Source organism: Alosa sapidissima, chromosome 22 (genome assembly GCF_018492685.1).
Source record: "Alosa sapidissima isolate fAloSap1 chromosome 22, fAloSap1.pri, whole genome shotgun sequence".
Lineage (NCBI taxonomy): Eukaryota > Metazoa > Chordata > Actinopteri > Clupeiformes > Clupeidae > Alosa > Alosa sapidissima.
Genome location: NC_055978.1, coordinates 26,322,875 through 26,345,066, shown reverse-complemented (window position 1 = coordinate 26,345,066; position 22,192 = coordinate 26,322,875). Strand labels below are relative to the sequence as shown.

The window sequence follows — 22,192 nt, the reverse complement described above, 5'->3', positions numbered from 1 at the left end:
GGCAAGGCAAAGCAGATCAATTTATTTCTATAGCACATTTTATTCACAGGGGTAATTCAGTGTGCTTTAAAAAAACATAAAGCAAAGAATAAAAGCATAAAAGGGCAATGGTTAAAAAATGGTTAACAACTAAAGTACATCAAATAGAATAATTAAGACATACAGACAGAGAGTGCATCTGATTACAGTAACACAACGTACATTTGATCAGTTAGGAGCAAGCATCACCAGTTTGGTCTTAGTCTAGATTTGAAACTGGCAACAGTTGGGGGGATTTTTGATGTCATCCAGAAGTTGGTTTTAAAGCTGAACAGCAGAGCAGCTAAAAGCTGCTTCACCATGTTTAGTTCTGACAGCGGCTTTTAACAACAGATATTTCTCCTGTGACCTAAATGTTCTGGAGGGTGGGTACTGATGAGGCATGTCTGATAGGTAATTAGGTCCCTTCCATTTAGTGATTTATAAACAAATTGGAGTGCTTAAGTATTGGAGTGATGTGGTCAGTTCTTTTAGTTTTCGTGAGAACCCTAGCTGCACTTTGTTCAGTTGTTTGATGGTCTTCTTAGAATGGCCTGTTAAAAGCCCATTGCAGTAATCAACCAAGCTGGAGATAAACGCATTAATGAGTTTTTCTAAATCATGTTTTGACATAAGACCTCTGAGTTTGGCAATGTTTTTGAGGCGGTAAAAAGTTGATTTCGTTCTTGGTTTTATGTGGCTGTTGAAATTTAGATCGCTGTCAATTACAGTAAGACATCAAGATTTTTTAAACAATATAAGCTGTTTTGAACATTTTGAGACATCTAGTTGTTAATTTGATCAGTATATTGACAAAGAAATCCAAGGGGACCATATTCATTAGGCTACATTGCTAAGTAAATGTGGGTTTAATGTCATCAGTATGTGATTGGAAATCAAATTGTTCCTGATGATTTGTCCAAGTGGGAGCATATAAAGGTTGAATAATAGTGATTCTGAAGATTGACCCCTGGGGAAGACCACAGGTCAAGAACGTTGAAATACAGTTGCCAATGGCAACAAAGAAGCTCGGCTCTGAAGATTCAGTAAGCAGGATAACATAAAGCCATTTTCTTCAAGTGGGTTTTTAATAAGCTTGATCTCAAAAGCAAACAGAGTGGTGAAAGAAGAAAAGACGAAAGCAAATGAATGTATGTTAGAGACCTATAATGTCACCAAGCACTAAACACTTCCAAAACAACCCTTATTTATAGCCGTGCTGACAAAGTGAGCCATAGCGCCTGATTTAGCCTACTCAGCAGTCCCACCACAGGCTGCTTGGGCCACCCTCGGAGTCATGAAGCTGTCGTGCTGGGCCCAAACTCCAGCTGCCCATTTCGGGATGCCCAAAGAATATTCTCAGAGCATTTGGCAACCACTGCCATCATCCAAATGAGTAGTCTGCAAAAACAAGGCATCAGCTGCACTGATGGAAACGTTTAGCAGCATGGCACTAAGCTGGGGGACTCAAGACCAAAACCTGTGTAAGGGACGGTTTAGAGATTGTCTGACTGCTCTTCAACATAACACAACATGATGTTAAATTCTGTTATCCTGCTGTCTCTAGTTAATTGTAAATCGTTTAAAGCACTGTGATTCATGGCTAAGCCCTTTATTTGATACTAAGCCATCCTGCTAATGCCCTACTAGAGACATTCAAAAGATATCAATGAATTTGGCCCAGACCAGCACCAGCATATCTGCTATTCAGCTGAGGCATAGGTTATTATTATTGGAGAATTTACACCCTTTTTATTCAATTTGCCATGACATGGAGTTTGGACTGAGCGTCCTGTCCTTCCCAAAGGAACATGGCGCCCTCAGCTGGTAGAAATGCTGGTGTGCAGCTCCAGGGGCCTGACTGTGGCAGCTGCTGTCTGTTTGAATGCTAGGGACACAGCCCCTCACTGGCATTCACTCTGGTGCTGCACTACATTCAGTAGGCCATGTGGGTTTGATTCAGCTCTAACATTATCACTCTGACTTCCATGTTTTGACTTAAACATTGTGTTGCTTTTCTCACAAAAGCTTTAATAGCACTGAAGAGTAAGTAAGTAAATAAGAGAATGCTTCTGCATTATAAGACACTTTGTTTTTGCCTTCCTTGCCCTGTGATTTGAACTGTGCTTTATAGCATGACAGAAATGGTTACTCTGAGTTCAGCCATACCCAGTGATGGACACCGTTACAAAAGCAAGCCCTCATGCGGTCTGCATGCTCACATGGCATTCACTTCCTCTTGGAAAGCCCGGAGATCATGATCTTTAGTGATGGTTTAACTCAAAGAATGTGGCGTAAAACACGCAAGCATAGAATGGCAAGGTTCATGTTGAAACCCAAAGGCTTGAGGACACCACATGTGGTTTATTACATTACTTACTGTATGATTTGTCATGCTCATCCTGCTATTTATGTGCTTGTCCTATCCATTTACCATTTCTATATTTTTAGAGTAGGTGTAGCTTTACTTCCAAACTTACTGCATGACCTCCAAATAAATATTATTCTATTTTTGTGTTATAAGACGCAAGTTTGTTTCACTCATTCTCTATTCTGGAATAGTGTAGAACATATTGGCTTCCTGTCAGTCATGGACTCATCTTCTGTTTTTTTACGTAATCATTATTAACTTTATACACTGCCATTTAAAAGAATAACTCAAATATATTCTAATTTTAGTGCATAAGAAAACACAAGGGTGGTGCACAGCAACAAGTAAATGAGCTCATAAATAAACATGAGGACCTGTCAGAATTAAGAAGAGCTCTTGAAGGAGGAAAGGAACAGCAGTGTGAAGGACCCTTCCAGCCCAGTCGTGATTACGCATTCATCACCAAACACCTGTTACCGTGGCAACTGTCATGAAGAGACTGAAGTGCCCTTAGTTATTATTTATTTTGGTCACCCTGGCAACATGACACTCTGGAGAGCTGAAGCCTTTTTCAGTCTCCCGCACCTATTTCTACAACAATGCACTGCTGAGAGTAGGCTCACCTACATGTAGCCACTAGGGGGCAGTAGTCAACAAAGGATAGAGCAGTGGAGAAGCTCATAGTTTCAACTTTCACTTCAGCACACTACTGTAGTTCAGAGTTAAACTCTGTGTGCTGTCATTATTGTAACCACCATCACCCTCAGTACACAATCCTTCTTTACGTAACACTCACATAGGAATATTTATTCACAGAACTCAAGCAATTTATTTACAGAACTCAAGCAATGCGGCCTTGAGAACTATTCAGATTACTGTAAGTCTGATACATTCATGCTTATTCATGCAGATGTTCATAAGAGTTAGATTATAATCTACATGTCAAATTTGGTGGATGAATGCAATTACTTATTTCTTTCCACATTCTATTTTCAGTGCTTTTGATCAACAGAACAGGTTAATCTTCTAGTATACAGTGTAACAAAACTGACTGACTGAGCTGTTGAATTGTTTAATTATGGAACAGAAACAGAGAGATAAACTAAGAGAGTTAGGGGAGATAGAGAGAGAGAGAGAGAGAGAGAAAGAGACAGAGAGAGAGACAGAGACAATGAAAGATAAAGAGAGAAAGAGAAAAAAAGAAAGAAAGAAAGAGAGAGAGAGAGAGAGAGAGAGAGAGAGAGAGAGAGAGAGAGAGAGAGAGTGTGTGTGTGTCACCGCAGTTTAAACTCCTGGTGGTTGAGCAAGCAAGACTCAAGTTCAGGCTATTTATAGCTGGGCTCTCTGCTGGTCTGCTCTGTCTCCCATGGTTCAGGGTGAGGGGTCTGGTTTGTGGTCTATCAGCTTGGGGCTTACACAAACACACACATACTCACACACACTCAGAGAAAGTTGCCTAGGGCTGATTTTCTTTTTGGTTTTCCTGCCTTGAAATCTTTGTTGAAAGGCATTAAGGTCAGTATAGCCCCAAAATAGATACTCAAACTATATGCTAGATTTATTTTTAGAGACATATCCCATTTCCCCAAATTGTCCCCACATTTTGCCCGGTTATGATTTCAAGGATGCTGTCAGTCAGGAAAGGCAGACAAAATCACAAGGCTTGCCTGAGAGGTCTGTATGGCACACAAAACATTGTAGTCTTCCATGAAAATCAGATTTTTTGCACATATTTCCAAGGTCCAAATATATGGAATCAAAATTGACTCATAAGTTTTGTACGTGTGTATCACATTTTGAAACTGTAGAAATTATTTGTAACTAAAATTGATTTGTACAAGTAACTGTCAATATTACAAATATGGGTAACACTTGAACACATGAACCCTAACCCTAACCTCTAACCCTAACCCTAACTTGTTATGACAAAAACCGAATGTCACTTCATAACAGAAGCGTTATGTCATAAATGTTTGACTTGACATATGACTTGTTTATGACACGTTCATGACAGTGTCATGTCACTCTTATGTCGATACTGTCAAGTAAAGTGTAACCTAAATGTGCACTACACTTACAAATATTTACCATTACAAATATTCTAGTTACAAATCAATGCTTTACGCACAAAAAACTATCAGTTACACATTTTTTCTGCAGGTATACAGACTTTTGCGCCACCTTGACCATTGGCGACTATGTCATTTCTAACACTATAATATATGATGGCTAAGTCCTGGCTTCTAGCATAATAGCTATATTGTAATTAGAATGCTTTAAAATGCATTACTTTTACATTAAAGCGAATGTGATCAGATGCTAGCAGTGAGAAGGGACCTGTTCTTTATGAAAGAGGACATTCGACTGGCACGAAGCATCTCACTATATGCAAATACACCTCTTGGTCCGTGTTGACATCATGCAAGAGTGTCCAAACACCCACATGTCCACTTAAGGTGACCTCAGCACACTGCAGATCTTCACTCAGTTTAGTTATCCACCATGGAGAGAACTTGGAAAGATACCACAGGTCTTTAGAGTAACACTTTGGACTGGGCTAATGTCCATGTGTAAATGGAGACAGGGCTGAAAATACCACAGGAGGTACAGCGATACTACTGAGGCTGTGTGAACATTTCAACAGCAAATGGAACCCATTAGGTGGTCACCTGATGAGTAAATCCATTTAAGAGAGGAAAGGAGGGGAATGGAGTGGAGTTGGCAACTGGCTTTTCTCCCATTATTGTGTGGATACAAAAGTCAATGAAACCAAATACAAAGACATGGAAATACAGTATCTCCACTCTGCTGCACCCACAAACAAAGCCCTAGGCAAACATCTAATTATCTGTAATAAAAGTAATATATATATATACATATACAGGAAAAAAAAACAATTTGGAATAAAATACAGGTGTCAGCGGGTAATTCCTTTGACTATAAGAAAAAACAGCACTCTTCAGTCCTAGTGCTAGCCATATGTATGCAAGCAGCTGAAAGCTCCACTAAAATAACATCAAGCTGACTGTAAGCCCATAAATGTCTACAGTACACATTGAATGTAGGGGGCTCCAGCGACCAATTATCAGCTTCTAAGCTGCTATGGAAGCAGCAAAGAGTGGGTTCAAGTGTCAAAGTAAAGTTTGAAATGCCAAGTTCAAGACAAGAGGAGAGAGGGGAACAGATGAGGAAAGAAAATAAGAGAAGAGAAAAGAAGAGAAGACAGTAGGCCCTACACTAGTTTTTTCTTTGCTTAACCGAAGCAAAGGCAAAGCAGTGGCTCAGTGGCTTCAAACATCACATGCTGTGTATACACACTGACTTACAAGAGGGCCCTCTGGCAGAAGTGAGGTGGAGATAGTTGTCCCTGCAGCTGCCTGTGTGCAGTGGGCGTCCTGTTCCCCAAAGGCACAGCAGGTCTGGCATTCCAGCCTTCTCATAGCGGGCCTCTTTCTACCGGTCACACATTTCACACCCACACATGCGCGCACACGCACGCACGCACGCACACACACACATATACACATCTGTAATGGCCATTCAGGTCTCTACAAAAAAAAAAAAATCAACTATTCAAACCAATTAATTTCCTTTAACACAGACACTGATATGGACAGACATACACTCACATCTGTAATGGCCATTCAGGACTCTACAAAAAACCTAACCAAATCTCAAACTATTCAAACCAATTAATTTCCTTCAACACAGACACTGTCACAGACACAGACACACAGGCACATGGACACACACACACACACACACACATACACACACACTGATGAACAAAACTGATGTGACAGAATAATAACCAATAAGACACCTGTCTTCATCCTTAAATTGATAGTAGTCTGCCTGATTCTTAAGAGCAGTATGTTCCCCGTTCATAAGTAGTAGAGGTAGCATACTCCAGGGAAAATAGTATACTTATTTCATATATTGCAAATACAACAAAGGCTTGTCAATACATGTTGAAAAGTGGACCAGAGAGAATAATAAAGCTCTCCTGCCATGTGGTATCCTGTAGATTTAGGAGAGTGGGGTAAGGGTTGGGCCGCCGCAGCACAAGGCCTGCGATTCATTTCACAAATAAATCCTGAAACCTGACAGTATCAAAAGTATTTAGGGAGCGCGATTGAATTGCCCTTCCAAAGAAATCTTTTTCTCTCACAGTGATAGGGTTTGCGCAAGCCAGCATGTGAACGGAAACTGGCTGTCAGACCTCATGTTCTGCAACAACATCCACAAATCAGTTCTGCTGAAGGGCCGTGCACAGGGGGAGACCTGCCTCAACTGTGGGGCCTGTCAGACCTCCAACATCTCCAGCCTCTTAAGAACTCTCAAGTAGATCATAAATGGCTTCCAGTGCGGGGAGAAACGTTCCTGTTTGGCACCAAGCAAATTCTGGTTGAAGTTACTGCTGTATTATTTCAACGTGAGGTGCAGCTGTTTAGATCCATGGAAGCGTCAGCTCTTCCGAGTAACTGGAGAAAAAGGTTCGAAGGTGAAGAGAAAGACTCTTGCATCTCTGTTTTAAAAAAATATGATACTTCGGAATGGGGTTATCTCTAGGAGGAGGGGGAAATCATTTCAATTCTGCTATGATAGAAAACAGAGAGTAAAAAGGTCACAGTGGCCTACATTTCAGAGGTATTACTGTGCTGGAATACAAATGCAGTCAATCAGTCTGGACTCCTTCCTTCAGGGTGTTTCGAGAGTACACACTACTATCACGCAATTACACCTAAATCGGCCTCATTGTTGTCCTAAACTGAACTTCAAGAAGAGGAAGGCAAAAAAACAATTTAATGCGATTTTCTTTCTCTCTCTTTCACTCTCTCTCTCTCTCTCTCTACTCCTTCTCTTGTCCTCCGTCTCTCTCTTTCTCTTTCTCTCTCTCTCTACTCCTTCTCTTGTCCTCCGTCTCTCTCTTTCTCTCTCTCTGTCTCTCCTCCTTCTCTTGTCCTCCGTCTCTCCTTTCTTTCACTCTCTCTCTCTCTCCTCCTTCTCTTGTCCTCCGTCTCTCTCTTTCACTCTCTCTCTCTCTCTCTACTCCTTCTCTTGTCCTCCGTCTCTCCTTTCTTTCACTCTCTCTCTCTCTCTCTCTCTCTCTCTCCTCCTTCTCTTGTCCTCCGTCTCTCCTTTCTTTCTCTCTCTCTCTCTCTCTCCCCTCCTTCTCTTGTCCTCCGTCTCTCCTTTCTTTCACTCTCTCTCTCTACTCCTTCTCTTGTCCTCCGTCTCTCTCTTTCACTCTCTCTCTCTCTCTCTCTCTCTCTCTCTCTCTCCTCCTTCTCTTGTCCTCTGTCTCTCCTTTCTTGCTCTCTCCTCGGGGCGTGTTGGCCCAGGCAGGCAGGAAATGAATCTGGCTGCGGCGGAGGTAGTGACCGGAGAGCAGAGGTCTGCGAGGACTGCTGCCCTGTGCTACTCATCAGGCACATATGAGCACAAGGGAGCAGGTGAGCCACAGCTCTGCGTCTCTCATCATCATCATTAAACCGGCCGCTTGACTGCACATCTGGCCTGATGTCATTTTAAAGGGACACCAGGCAAGCCTGATGCTTTTTCTCTACGAAACTCCCTCTCGCTCGGTCTGAAGCTCTTTTCCTTTTTGTTTGCATCTTCCGTGAAGGGTTTTCGCTGCTTCTTCGCCGGCTCTGCCATTATACACACGTTTGCAACAATCGCGTTTCGTTAGCCTGCCTCTGTGCTGTGGATGCAGGATGTAAACTGATCCTGCTTCGGTCGGCGGGTACGATACACTGAACTTGCAAGTGGGATATTCTTCCTACAGGCAGTAGGGGCGGGCGAGAGAGTTCTTCATTCGCCCTGTAATGAGTCATTTAACCATATACCGACTTACGAAGATGAGTAATTAACACAAAAACATTGCCTGGTGTCCCTTTAATGGGACGTATTCATAAGTTGAATGCATTTAGTTAGCACTACATACAGTATATCGTTCCTAGGGGGCGCTGTGGCTTTTGATGAAGATGGCATGATTCAATCTAGACCATTTCTATGTTTATCATCTTCAGGAAAATTAGAAAAGGTTTTTTAATTTATTTTCACTGAGAATGGTATGGCCTGACCAAGTCTCACTGGCTTTCTCACAACTATGTGACCTGGAGTCAACTCTGTTCTTTTGATGTTTTAGCAAAGCTGTCCAATTGAAACTACTTCAAGCATAAAAGGCTTATCATCATTGTTTGGGTACCATATTTACCACAGTCCATTTTCAGAAGACGAGGGCTGCAAGGGTGATTACAACATCTATATTTAGCCACAGAAGTGTATATTTAGAGTCTGTGTAATTGTACTGTCTAATTTTAGACATGTCTACTTGAAATGACTTTTACATTGAGAAAAGGTAAACTGCTTACACACAAAAAGGTAAACTCAAAGAGCTGAAGATTTTCATCTTAAAGCTTCAAAGAGGACAAGTAGTGCACCAAGGGTGGTCCTCTGGAGGTTCTCTTTAAGGGCTACTCTCCTCACTGTGTACAGCTTCAAGTCAACACATCAGAGGGAGGCCCTTCAAAACGACTTCAATTTTTAAAACATGAGGATTCAACAAGACATTACTGTAAGCCTAAATGTACAGTTCATAGGAAGTACACTGAAGTAAACCAAAGAGAAAGAATAACAGGAATGGTAACATCATATGCACTGTACTTCCTAGTTCATGACTTTATACATAAAGATACGCATGGCTTTGGACAGCACTCAGCACATGAGTGCACTGTTTGCCTGTGATTCATCTAGCAAAGAACAATCAAGTATATCCCAGTGAATACATTATTATTATTAAAGTCCCAATAGCTTGATTATTTCCTGCTATGCGTTTTGGAATTGTTGTGAATGGGAATGCCCATTGTATATTTATATTTATATTGAGGAAACAGTGTCTACACATGTGCCATCACATGGTTAAATTTCTGCTGGTAAAAAAAAAAAAAAGACATTAGGACTAATTAAGAACTGCGTCAAAAACGAGAATGTTTCTCTCTGTTTCTTTCTGTTTGGGTATGCTTGTTTTATAGCAAGTAACAAGCTGTAGTCTTTGAGGAAAGTGCACTGAACTCATGAAGACATCATTCCAGACACCATAATCTTGCCTTCGTTACATTCCAAAGATGTCTGCTCTCAAGGCCAATACCCTGATGCATCTTCTCAGTAGGTGTGTGTGTGTGTGTGTGTGTGTGTGTGTGTTTGTATATGTAATGCAGATGCCCAGGACAAGGATGAGGTGATGCACTGATGGGATCCAGAGTGCATTTCTCTTTGAGAGCAGATATTCTCTGGAAGGATAACCACTGTCAGCTATGTCCGCCATCATAAACCAATTCCAAAACATGCAGCCTGATTCAAATAGGTCTCCTGTAGAAGAGGAATGGAAACCAAAGCTTGGAGTTTCTCTTCTGACATATGCCAGACAATCACAAATGTCTGGCATGCTCGTCTACTTCATCTTTACACATGTCAAGATATCTCCGTAGAATTTATACCACATTTCCCTCATATGAAAGTTCTACAATAAACTTGGGCTTGCACCTTATTCATGCTGTATTCCTGTAGAGATGGTTGAAATAAACAAAATGATTATCTAGAATTAGAATGTCCCTATAGAATCATAAGAGCACTGCAATATTTACTATTTCCCACAATAGAATAACAACAGTTCAAGTTGGATGACCTAGAATGCATTCTATATATCTATTCTCTTCTGAAGCTGTGCAACTGGGACATTGTGCTCTAGAGTTTTCCACTTGCCACCCTCCCTCCTGCCACATACATGAAACATATGGCCACTCTTCACTTGACCCCTGTATCCAAGAGCCAAGACAGTGCTATCAAATCCTAGGAAGGTCAAAGGTCACCGCGGTCCCTCTTTGATGTGGTGATTTATTCAGCCGAGCAGAGCCCCAGTCTATTAGTCAGGGAGCACCAGGAGGTTACTGACACATTTAGAACACTTCTTGAAAAGGGGGAGTTTTCACATGTTTGTACTATGGAACATATTTCACATGCCAATTATAGATTAATCCAAGCTAAACTTTGGATGCTACATCAAACACCAGACTGTAAACTCTAAAAAAGAAACCTTTCAAAAACAAGAAGCTTCAATTTCATGCAAAATGAAACTTCACTGCTCTCTGAGAAATTTGTGAAAAAAATGAGGTATCCATCATCATCAAGGCATAACTGTATCTCTGGAGAACACGACTGTCTCTATATTTTAGCTTCAGGTGAGGAACACCGCAATTCAAATTCCTCGTTGAACTGACTCTTGACAGGAGAATGGAGAGCAAGCAGTGTGTGTGTATGTGTGTGTGTGTGTGTGTGTGTGTATGCTTGACCTGAATTGGACCAGGTGTGCATGTGTTGACAATGATAAACTTGCAGGGTTTAAAAGCAATGAATGTGCCTGGCTTGCTCCTGGTTAACAGAAAGAGGAAACATAGGGTAGTGGAGAGATGACATTTATGCACACACAAACACACACACACGCGCGCCTGCATGCACGCACACAGACACAAACAGACACACGCGCTTCTGCCATCTGAGTAACTTACAAATAGAAAGCCAGACATTTCCCTGGAATTGGAATAAAACTTCCACAGCTGTGAATACTTCTTATGAAACCCCTTATAGCTGTAACATTCCATAGCTTCAAAAAAGCCTGCACAAATCCAGACCCAGGCAGTTCAAGATCAAAAACTTGCGATATGGAGTCTGAATGATGAAAAGGCTGAGATATCAAGTCATAACCTTAAATTATTTAAAGGATAGACATTCATGTGTACACACACACACACACATGCAGACTGTATCAGCAGCACTTAGACTTCAACACTGGTTTACATTTCTCTCCCGACAGCTTTATTTGTTGTAATTGAAATTGGGTTTGTTTCCTGGAACAGATGTTGATATTCCTGTCTATTTGGGAGATTCTCTCTCTCTCTGTCCTCTCTCTCTCTCTCTCTCTCTCTCTTCTCTTTTGTGTAAAGTGAACAGACAGGCTGTATCACTTCTTAGTTTAAACAGAGTTTGCAGAGTTAAGTAAATATTTCAGGTCTCGGTAAAACTTTATTACATGTTTTTCCTCATTTTTTGGGACTCTTCCAGAGTAAGCGCCACTCAGTTCATCCGCTCTTTATAATGACACGCTGGTGTCTTTTCTCAGGTGCCATCTTGTTTTGTAAATGACACTGATTCTTGAATCATGACCTCTCTGAGAGTCATCTTGTTTTGTAAATGAAACTGATTCTTGAATCGTGACCTCTTTGAGAGTCATCTTTTTTTGTAAATGAGACTGATTCTTGAATGACCACTCTGAGAGTCATCTTGTTCTGTAAATGAGACTGATTCTTGAATCGTGACTCCTCTGAGAGTAGCCAGAGTTTGTTGTCCTCCCTCCAGCAGGATGTGGTTCGCCAGTGTGGTCATGGAGATTTCTTTAATGGAAATAATGGATAATAAGTTCGGAGATTAATCATTTCCGGACATGCCAGACAAATGTATTGGTTTCCCCTCCATGTTATTGTGTCTCAGCACAATATGAAATGATTGATTGCCTGAATCGTGAAATGTAACACTGCAACTAGCCCAGTGAAGACAAATGTGACATCTGTCGCTCACAGTAATGAATGTTCTTGGCACTAATGCACTTGTGTTTGCTTCCAACGGCTCTTATACATGTTTATACTTGTATTTATAGTTTTAGTTGGATACTTCATTCTTTACCAATTACCTTGCATTTCACACAGCACTCTGATGATGTCCCTCTAAATATTTGAAATGAAGACAATTGTATGTAAACATATAATCACTTAAATTATACATGGAGCCACTTACAATAAACATTTTCTGTGCTTACTAAACACAGATAACGAAGCTGTCAGGACAATCTGTCTAAGCCTAGTTTCACCTAATAAATATCTCAGTTGTAACACTATTGCCAATGATGACCTCAGGTTAAGACCTGAAGTCAGATGAATGGAGGGGTTTAGACGTGAAATAATCTGAAGATTTTGTACTTCAAACTTCAGTAACACATTCTTGAAAGTGCTCAAAGACTTATTTTCTTCTGAAGCAAAGCAGTGCAGGCAAGAGTTCATGGATGAAAGTGATACAGAAGAAGAAAGGTATTGATATACAGTATGGGCGCTGTAAGGTCGACCATACATACCTTCTCTTTAGCACGCCAGTCAGCATTCAGACCACATTCATATTGCCAAGTCCCAATGTTAGATGTCTTGTGATATGCCATTAGGGGTGGGCGATATGGAAAAAAAATAATATCTCGATATTTTTTGTGATTTTGACGATAACGATAATTAGTCGATATCCTTTAAAAAATTGTTTTTGTTAAAGTCTGAGTTACTTTACAGCTCATTATTTATGAATAGCATCATTACAATAACTAGATGTACCGCATAGCGGTACAAAATATGACCGCCGCTCAGTCCTGTACATCCGTTCCGCGAAAATAAATCACACTTCAATTTGTCTCCATATTTTACTCCATCCCCCACTCTTGAAACTTTTGTGTATGCTTGTTTGGCATGCCTGAGTGTGTGTGTGCGGCTGCACAGAAAGTAGCCTACTGGTGCTGAAAAGGTGAATAGATTGTAGAATAGCCAAAGAAGATGTTGTTATAAAACCTTTAAAATCTCTAAACAATCACAAGTAGGGCAGTTCATCACAGTTCATCCATTGCAACTGGATTGATGAAAGGTCACTTACACCTGTAGGCTACATTGTATTTGGGAAAAGCAAAAGGTATCAGCATAATGTTATTTATTTATTTATAAACAAAAACATCTCTGTCAGTTCCATGCCGTTTTCAACAGCTATCAAAAACAAAGGTCATTTTTGGATGGATGGATTTTTTGTGAATGTTTCTTCTTCTACATAAAGTTTTAGTCATCTTTAGTTCATGTAATACTTTATTGTCAATGCACAAATTAAGTAACAGTAGTCTGAAACATTATTGTTAATGCACAAATTAAGTAACAGTAGTCTGAAACGAAATGCTGTTTTACATCTAACCAGTGGTGCAAATAACTGACATGTCCAAATGGGCCTTGATGAAATGCGTCGCTAGACTGTTCATACACATTTTAACGGGCCAAAGTTGAAGAGCTGTTGTCCGTTATTGTTCGTGCAAATATTCTGATTCATGTTCCCTTGCATTGTGTAACTGAGGTCCATGGCTAGTCTGGCTTTCACCAGACCAAGCTCAATCTTTTAAGAAATGATGGTCTCCTTTGGAAACCAATGGCTTACGCCTTACAGTATCAAGCGGACTTAAACTGCCGTATCGTGGCGAAAAGTTGTAATAAAATTCACGCAGCTCCATGAGTCAAGGAAAGCGCGAATGAAGTAGCCACTTCTAAATGGGATCCACTACACAGTAGCTTAAGGTGTGTTGCTAAAGCAGCCATAATGAAATGACTGCACGCACTTAAAACAAATAAACAGGCGTCTCAGTCTCACGCATGTATAGGCAAAACTGTATCAGACCGGTGTAACGTTGGTAAATCTTCTATTGCACAGCATGATTTTTGTAGCACGTGCAACAAATGACAGTCGAAAGATACAATAACGCCAATACTGGAAATGCAGCCATGATGATGATGATGAATATTTATTTTGGCTTTCTTTTAATCCTACTGAATTTGTAATTATGTATCGGCCGTTCTAATACCGATAGTATGTGGGTGCCTGTGTGTGTGTGCATGTGTATATGTGTGCACCGCCATCTACAGGCCAATGAGTGTACAGTCACTAAATGTACACATAACCTAATTTTTTTAGACCCCCCCATGGATGAAATTCTACGAAACTTGGCATACCCCCAGAGAATGCCAGGTCAATCATACACATACAATTTGGTGCAGTTCTGAACATCTTAACTGAAGATAGGGACGATTAAAGCAGAATAATATTGCATTTTCATTTTTTACCGGGGGGGGCAAATCACAAATGAGTGATTATGGGCCAGATTGATGTGGGCCCTTGAGACCAACATACCATAAAATATTCTTCATCCTCAGTGCCACGGTTCAGGTAGTTATTTAGGAAAAACTGCTTTTTTTGCGGTTCGGGGGGCCCAGCACGGGGAGTAGTGGCCCCCGGGGACGAAACACAATTTTTCCGTAAAAGTCTAGTGGGGCTACATACCCACCAAATTTCATGTGCCCCGGTGGTTCGGTGTCCCAGGTATCATTGACCAAAAATTCAGGAAGTAGATGACGGGAAAATTTAAATACTCATCTACTCATTAAAATTTAAATACTCATTAAATGCACATCATTAAAACAACAATCACGATATTATCGCAGACGATATATATCACCCACCCCTATATGCCATATATGTATATTTTATTTAAACCTTTCTTCCCTGAGGCTACATCCCAAATGAGGGCTACTTAAGCACAGCATGAAGTAATTAGTCATAACAATGTAACGACTAACATGCAGCAGGCTAGTTTACGGGAAGCTGTATGCAGATGCACAGCCGGCAATGCATTGTCCAGCATAAGCAAATAAAATGGGACTTGTGCTACAACAACAGCTGCTGATGTGATGTCAGTGGTGGACTTGCAGAATGCAGAGATGTTTTATGGTGTGTTTTGGCTTGGTGTTCTCCTGCCTGTCCCAAGTGGCTGCATGACCAAGCAGGCCACATATAGACCCTTTCATCAATAAAAACAAAAACAATGCTTGAACGTTCTATTTGGGCCCCAATCTACTTCCTCTGCATTAAGATAACATATGGAATGTTAAAACGGAAGCCTTGTGGGGCCAACTATGATGCTGATAATGGAACTCTCTTGAAAGGGTCAAAACTGCCCACTATTTACATGCTGTTTCATTCCATGGGTGGTCGGAACCTGTTGAGTAACAACATTTCCACAGTCGCTGGTTTTCCACTTCCACCTTGTATTGGGGTAGAGGAAGGAAAGAAGAGGAAGGTGTAAGGGAAGCTTCGTTTATGAAACAGGAAGTGACAAAGAGTAGGTGCAGAAAAAAAAATCATCAACCTGGGAGTAGTACGCCACAGGGCAGCTCAGATCATAGCCAAAGGCCAAAGGAGGAGAGTGACACAGTTACTGGGCACACACATCCTCTATGGTTGACCACTCAGAGGGGAGCTTGGCAATGAATGTGAGAAGTGAGACATCACATGACGAGGTGAAGAGAATATCTGTAGTGGTGCCAGCTGTCGCTTCACACAATAGGCGTGTTGTACTTGCGAAGGAGCATCAATAATGAGCTGTGTGTGGCCAATCATTGCTATGCAAAGATCACCTAGAGTCATTGAGGAAATTAACATAAACTAGAATCTCTAGAAATCCCACAAGTGCCACACAGTAGGTGGAGTGTCTGCTCGTTTTGTTTGTGTGCATTGGCAACCAAAACACCAGTTCTGTTTCCTGGTTCCTCCTGTTTTGTCTGCTGACAGTGATGGAGTGGGCCTCTTAGCTGTCACCCGAGAAAACAATAGGAGACGATGACCACCCTCTTTGAAAGGTGCCATGTGTTTAGCTTCAGCAGTAGAGGATAATATATGGATAAATGAGCTAGCACTGCTTATCATCCTCCTCTGTGATGCCTCTTTGGGAGTGCTATGGGAAAATGTAAGCCCTTGCAAAGACAATAACTTACTTAACCAGAGCAATTTCATCATATCAACAAAGAATTACTTAGCGCAGTGGTCTAACTAACTGTATTCTGTGACATACTGTTCTTCTAGACCTGTTAAGGCTAGACACTCATAATTCACATATCATCTAAGCATGAAAATAAATTAACTTGTGAAAGTAAGAATAAGCTGAACGATTTGAAGATTATGTGACAGAATCAGACAACAGAAGCACATTATTATTTTCAACTGTTTTGTTGTTGACAGAGCTTTGAACTTCATTGATATACAAACAGTAGCTCACTAATTTCTTTATGGGACTAAGCAAATGTGTAAAGAAGTATGCACCAAATCCTAACACTGCAGTATTGAATGTGAAAGTTTCACAGAACTGCATATGATAACTACTGCAGGGCTTGGTATTTGATGTCAATATTTAGCCTGGCATTGCCACCCCAATTTTACCAGACAGTTTTCAATCAATCATACAGCTGGAACTTTTTTACAAATCATTAAAATGCAAGAGTTTCTGCCTATAAAAGGTTCAAAGTCTTTAGTGACACAAAAGCTGTTGTAGCTTTTCACAATACTGAGCTTCCATGTATGCATTTCTTTTTCAAGAAAAGATATAACCCTTTGAGTAAATCCAGATGTTTTCAATATGAAGATTTGGTAATAGTCTATTGCTGACTCTCCTCTCAAACTGTTTCCCCCTGGGCTTAACAGACAGTGTTATTCATTAAAACAATTTTGAATTTTGTGATGTGAAGTAATCTTGCTTAAATTGTATTTCATTAAACCACATGCAGGCACGTGTATGCAGACTTTCCAAAAAACCTGAGTGTAACCTGAGTAAAACTCTACAATTTTCATTTTGATCATTTAAGTCAAGATCATATCTCTGACTTAGTACTGAGGGGGATATCCCTCTATGTATCTATGCCTTGAGCCCTGATAGCTGATAGAATGATAGAGCTAATACTCTGGCAGCCCTCGGCGGGATGGGAGGAAACATGAGGTATGGAACTCTGAAATGAGGAGCTAAAACTCACACTGCAGCCTGCTGTTGTTCATGTCTCTATTTCTCTCACCACTGCCTCTCTCCCTCACACACACACACACACACACACACACACACACACACACACACACACACTTAACTCCCCAGTGACACACAGGCCATTTCACCACTTCACTCTCCAGAAACAAAAACATCGACTGCTGACTCTCAAGGTCTGCAAAAGCGTGAGAACTCTTTTAAAATCCCTTTCTGTCTGTCTGTCCATCTGCCTGCCTGTCTTTCTTTTATTTCTCTCTCTCTCTCTCTCTCTCTCTCTCCCTCTCTCTCTCCTTACCTCCCCCTTTGAGTCATCCATTCCCTCATACTTCCAGTCTCTCCTCTTCAGATGCATCATTTAACAAGCCCTTTCTACATCAACCCCCTCCGCTCCTCACTCCTTCCATGGTGAGAGACAGCCGGTGGGTGAAAACGAAGGCTGAGGAGGAGAGGAAAAGGGGGGAAAAAAAGTTTACACCACTCAAGCAGAGCATGTGGAGGCCGGCCAAATATTTGGCCATTAAAGCCTCTTTGCTAAAAATAAGCCTGAAGTATGTTTTTGTAAGGATTTCATTATCAGCCAGGCCGCTGCAAGGCCCTGCTTCATTCACGCTCCGTTTCCACCGCTTCAAAAACGCTCTTGCTCCTCTCCTAAACACACGCTCACCTGACAATCAGGAAAAACAGCACCACCAGTTCCACTTTCACAACTGCAACACTGATGCACATTACCAGCAAACAACTCCCCCCTCTCTCTCTCTCTCTCACACACGCACATACGCACACACACACACGCACACACGCACACACACACACACACACACTCTCCTTTCTGGATATTCACACAACCTTTAATAATAATACATTTTATTTATAAAGCGCCTTTCAAGACACCCAAGGTCGCTTCACTGATCCAGAACACATACAGAACCATATCCTTAGCTGTTAAACGGTCCTGCTCCTTTTTCAGAAAGAAAAAAAGGATAGTGGCATGATGACATTCACCCCCCCCCCCCCCCCACACACACACACACACACACACAGATACAGAGAGACACAGAGAGAGAGAGAGAGAGGGAGGGGGAGAGGGGAGAGAGAGAGAGAGAGAGAGAGAGAGAATACCACATCCTTACAGCTGATACACTATCTCAATTTAATTATCACTACTGCATTCATTATCTGCTTCAATAAACCAAAACACTTATCAGGAGGAAATGCTAACTGTTCAGGATACTGATTAAAGAATGACCAATACAACATATTGATTGCTTGAGAGCTGAAAGAAGCCATGACCACTATTCTGCCCTACAAAGCCAAAGTGCAGTATCTACGAAAATTCCAAACTGAGAAAAACAGGATTGTTGTTTGTCTTTCACACTGTATTCTAGCAGATACTGTAAAATGAAAATCCCTATATCTTCAGGAAATGTTTCAGTAGATTAATGAGATTTTGATAGATTGATCAGAGGATATGGCATGAGGATATGTAAAAAAGTGAATCTCTCAAAAAATGCAGTTACTTTGGCTTTGTAGGGCAGTTTTAATTTCTCTCATCAACACACACACACACGCACACACACACAGTCATAACATAAGCAGCACATATTCTATTCACAGCCACAACAGTTTGATTTCGTGTGAAATCCGGGGCGTTTCAAGAGGAAGCAGCAAACCTTCAGTTTATCAAGCTAGAAGCCAACAACACCAATTAAATAACCGGTGACAGCTATTTGTCAGAAGCTGCAATTCACAATTTCTCCAACAATGTAAAACTTTACCTCAGATTTCCACACTACGTATGCTTGAGAAGTTTGCGGTTGGGACTTCCTCTGGAGCCATCTCCTCGGGGAAAAGATAGTACTTGTGCTACTGGCAGGGGTGATGCTAGGACTCCTGGCAAGGAATGGTAAATCCCATGCGGTATTCCGTTTCGCGCCTTTGAAGTCAAAATCGAAGTGAAAATTGGTGGATGGGGATGTATCATGTGGAGTGGACGGGCTGGAGTACGAGGGTGAGGAGTATGTCAACGCTGGTGTATTAGAGCGCTGCTCAAACTTTGACGCATCCAAGCATTCGGGCGAAGGTAGCCCAAACCCCGCCGAGAGGTGTCCAGGTGTCTTCGATATGTCCAGATCCTCGGCGCTGTAATTTCTAATGATGGCTGGATCGAGGCTGCGGGTCTGTCGCAAGCGTCTTTTGGAAAGGGCTTTGGCGGCCGGGGATGAGCAGGAGAAAACGCTGTTTAGTATCCCTTGCGCTGACATCTCTCAACTGCAAGAGCACCCAGGCTAAACGTTACACTTTACCCGTAAAGCCTGTTGACATTAGTTGCTTGCTCCAAACCATGATACTGACCGGTCTCCACCTTTCGACCGCAATGCTGAAGTCAGAAAACAATGTCAAAGGTTTTCTTTCGTCTCTATTCACGTCACTCTGCTTCAGTTAAAAACCTACTACTAGTCCCCTCGGAGAACGAGCGAGAGGACGTCTGGCACGCGCTGGAGAGGAGAGAAGAGTTTCGCAAGAGATGCCCCAGTTCGCGTCACTCTCTCTAGCGATCGGTGTGAGGTTTGCAGCGCGCTCCCGCCTTGATATTGCCGGGGTCCCTCGGTCTTCGATCAGTCTTTCCCCTTGCGTTATAATAAGTATCCTGCTCTTAGTATTGAGGTTTAGGCACCTCACTGTTTTACACTCAAGGTTATAGCCTACATTTAAATAAATACATTTCCTTGGGATTGCATAGACGGTATCAGATTAACGATCCCTAAAGATTGATACAGGTAATCCGAGTTATTCTAATCCAGGCGGCAGACATAGGTCAGGTACAGATTATGAAAAAAATGTTTCAGGGACTTAAGTGCTGTGCCAGCCTATATGAAGTTTTGAAATTAAAGAAAAAATGTTTTTTAAAGCAACAGAATGCAGCAGCTATGCATGGTGGCTGTTTACCATGTTATAAGACGTTTGAGAGGATCGCATTCTCCGGTCAGAGTCCAGTTAGGTATTTATACTCCAGTTGAAGTGCCTAATGACAAGCTCCAGGATGTTGGGGTACATGTCATCAGCTCAAATTCCTTTGTGTGTGTGTGTATGTGGGTGTGTGTGTGTGTGAGTCTGTGTGTGCGCGTGCATGTGTGTGTGTGTGTGTGTGTGTGTGTATGAGAGAGAGAGTGTGTGTGTGTGTGGTGTGTGTGTGTGTGAGAGAGAGTGAATGTGTGTGTGTGTGTGCAAGCGTGCTTGTGTGTGTATGAGAGAGGAAAAGAGTGTGTGTGTGTGTGTGTGAGAGAGAGAGAATGAATGTGTGTGTGTGAGAGAGAGAGTGAGTGTGTGTGTGTGTGAGAGAGAGAGAGAGAGAGAGAGAGAGTGTGTGTGTTTGTGTGTGTGTGAGAGAGAGAGAGTGAGTGTGTGTGTAAGAAAGAGAGCAAGAGAAAGGGGGGGAGGGAGTAAGGGTTGTTCTGATAAAGCAGCTTACACACCAGTGTTGCATGATACTGATATGAGCTAAGTCAGATTTTACAGAAGCGGGGTTGGGGGTGGCACAGAAGAGTACTTAACAGAGACAGGAACATATAACATATCACACAGACAAGATAGGAACAGTTTAGGAGTTTATGACAGCTGGAACTTGGAGGACATATAAGGAGGAACTCTGGTGCAACTTCATAAGTCTCTACTTGCTTTCCTCCTCTGCTCCTTGTCCCTCCCCACCTTCTCAGGATCTTCTACCCACCTACCCCTCTCATGGCCCAGCCTCACGTACATGTCTGAGCTGGGGTCTGTTCAAAGTCAGTTTCTGTTGAAAATGACTAACTTTCTGTTGAAAAGCAATTTTCACAAGAATCTCAGGGTCAGTAATGAATGTAGTAACAGACACGACTTGCTAAACACATCCCACTAGCCTGACGTCAATAGACTCATCAGCCAAGAGGGTAAGAAATTGAAATGGCAATGGAGCTTACTTCCTGTCATACCTCTGCTTGCGTCCCTAACAGGCGAGTGTGGAAGGTTGAAAGATGGAGGGATGGGGAGAGGAGAGCTGGACGGAGGAAACCGGACCTGCATGCCTCTCTGTGTGTAGGCCTCAGGGTCAGCACAGGAAATTACATCACTGTGAAAATGGACACACACGTGCATCTCATTATGGACGTGAGGAGACACATATTGTTTTAATCGTACAATGGTGACGTCACCTCTCCGTGTCCCCTGATCAGGTTTCTTATCTCTGCATGCCAAATATTGGGTCACTTAACTGATTTTGAGCCTGTGCATGAGGTAAAGTTCTGCAATAGCTCTTGCTGGATTCTCTGGTTTTAAAAGTAGTTTTACAAACTGGGTTCCTCTTCTCTACCCAGAAATTCATAGCTAATCTTGATTGTATACAGTTATTCCTCATAACGCAGTAACCTTAACTCCACATGTCTTCAGGAGTAGAAACGATGCACCTTCCTAATCTTACTTTTCCTCCCTGTGGTCTCCTCCTTAGAGTGATGTGGCGTTCTTGATCGGAATCCAAAATCTTGCCTCAAGTCGTATTTGTAGAGCTGGGCGGATGAGATGATGAGAACAGCTCAATGTGGGTCAGGTGGAGGCCAGTGGTGAGGGGGTTCTCACTAATCTCTGCCTCTTGGCTCTGTCTAACAAAACTTTTAAAACAGTTAACGGTTGAAGTTCACATGGGAGAATGATGCCATAGCAACATGTTGAATATGCTACAGCAATACACCAGGTTAAAGAGAATGTGCTCATGATTCATGGTAACAAACGTGGTCAAAAATGTGTGCAATTTGTTTGAAAGAACATGAAGCTAGAATAACATAATACATATCATTAATACTGTATGTAAGAAGGATCATTGAAAGAGTATAGTAGGGGAATATTTCACTCCAGAGGTTATTTCAAGCTGCCTGAAGAAATAGTACAGTTTCTTGAGTTTCTTGATATTTCAATAGTCTGACACAGAACACCTCTTTTCTGAAATAAACAGGACTGAAAAAGTGCTCATTAAATACAGGATATCTGGTGCAGATGATACATAGGCATGCAGGAACAGTGTCTCACATTTTGAACAAATGGGACTCAATCCAGAGCTTCCT

General features: G+C 41.7%; 1 protein-coding gene across 2 annotated transcripts in view; it reads right to left on the bottom strand.

Annotated features, from left to right (window-relative positions):
- The window catches only part of LOC121696960 (rho GTPase-activating protein 6-like), an 89,798-nt gene extending 70,155 nt beyond the window's left edge, over positions 1-19,643 (bottom strand). Inside the window, exon 1 of one of the 2 annotated variants that reach the window (XM_042078157.1) lies at positions 18,878-19,643. In XM_042078157.1, coding sequence (XP_041934091.1) covers positions 18,878-19,363 — 486 coding nt within the window. In that variant the 5' untranslated portion in view covers positions 19,364-19,643. The remainder of the gene's footprint in view (positions 1-18,877) is intronic. The other variant, XM_042078158.1, reaches the window with a different exon arrangement.
- Between the last annotated feature and the right edge of the window lie 2,549 nt (positions 19,644-22,192).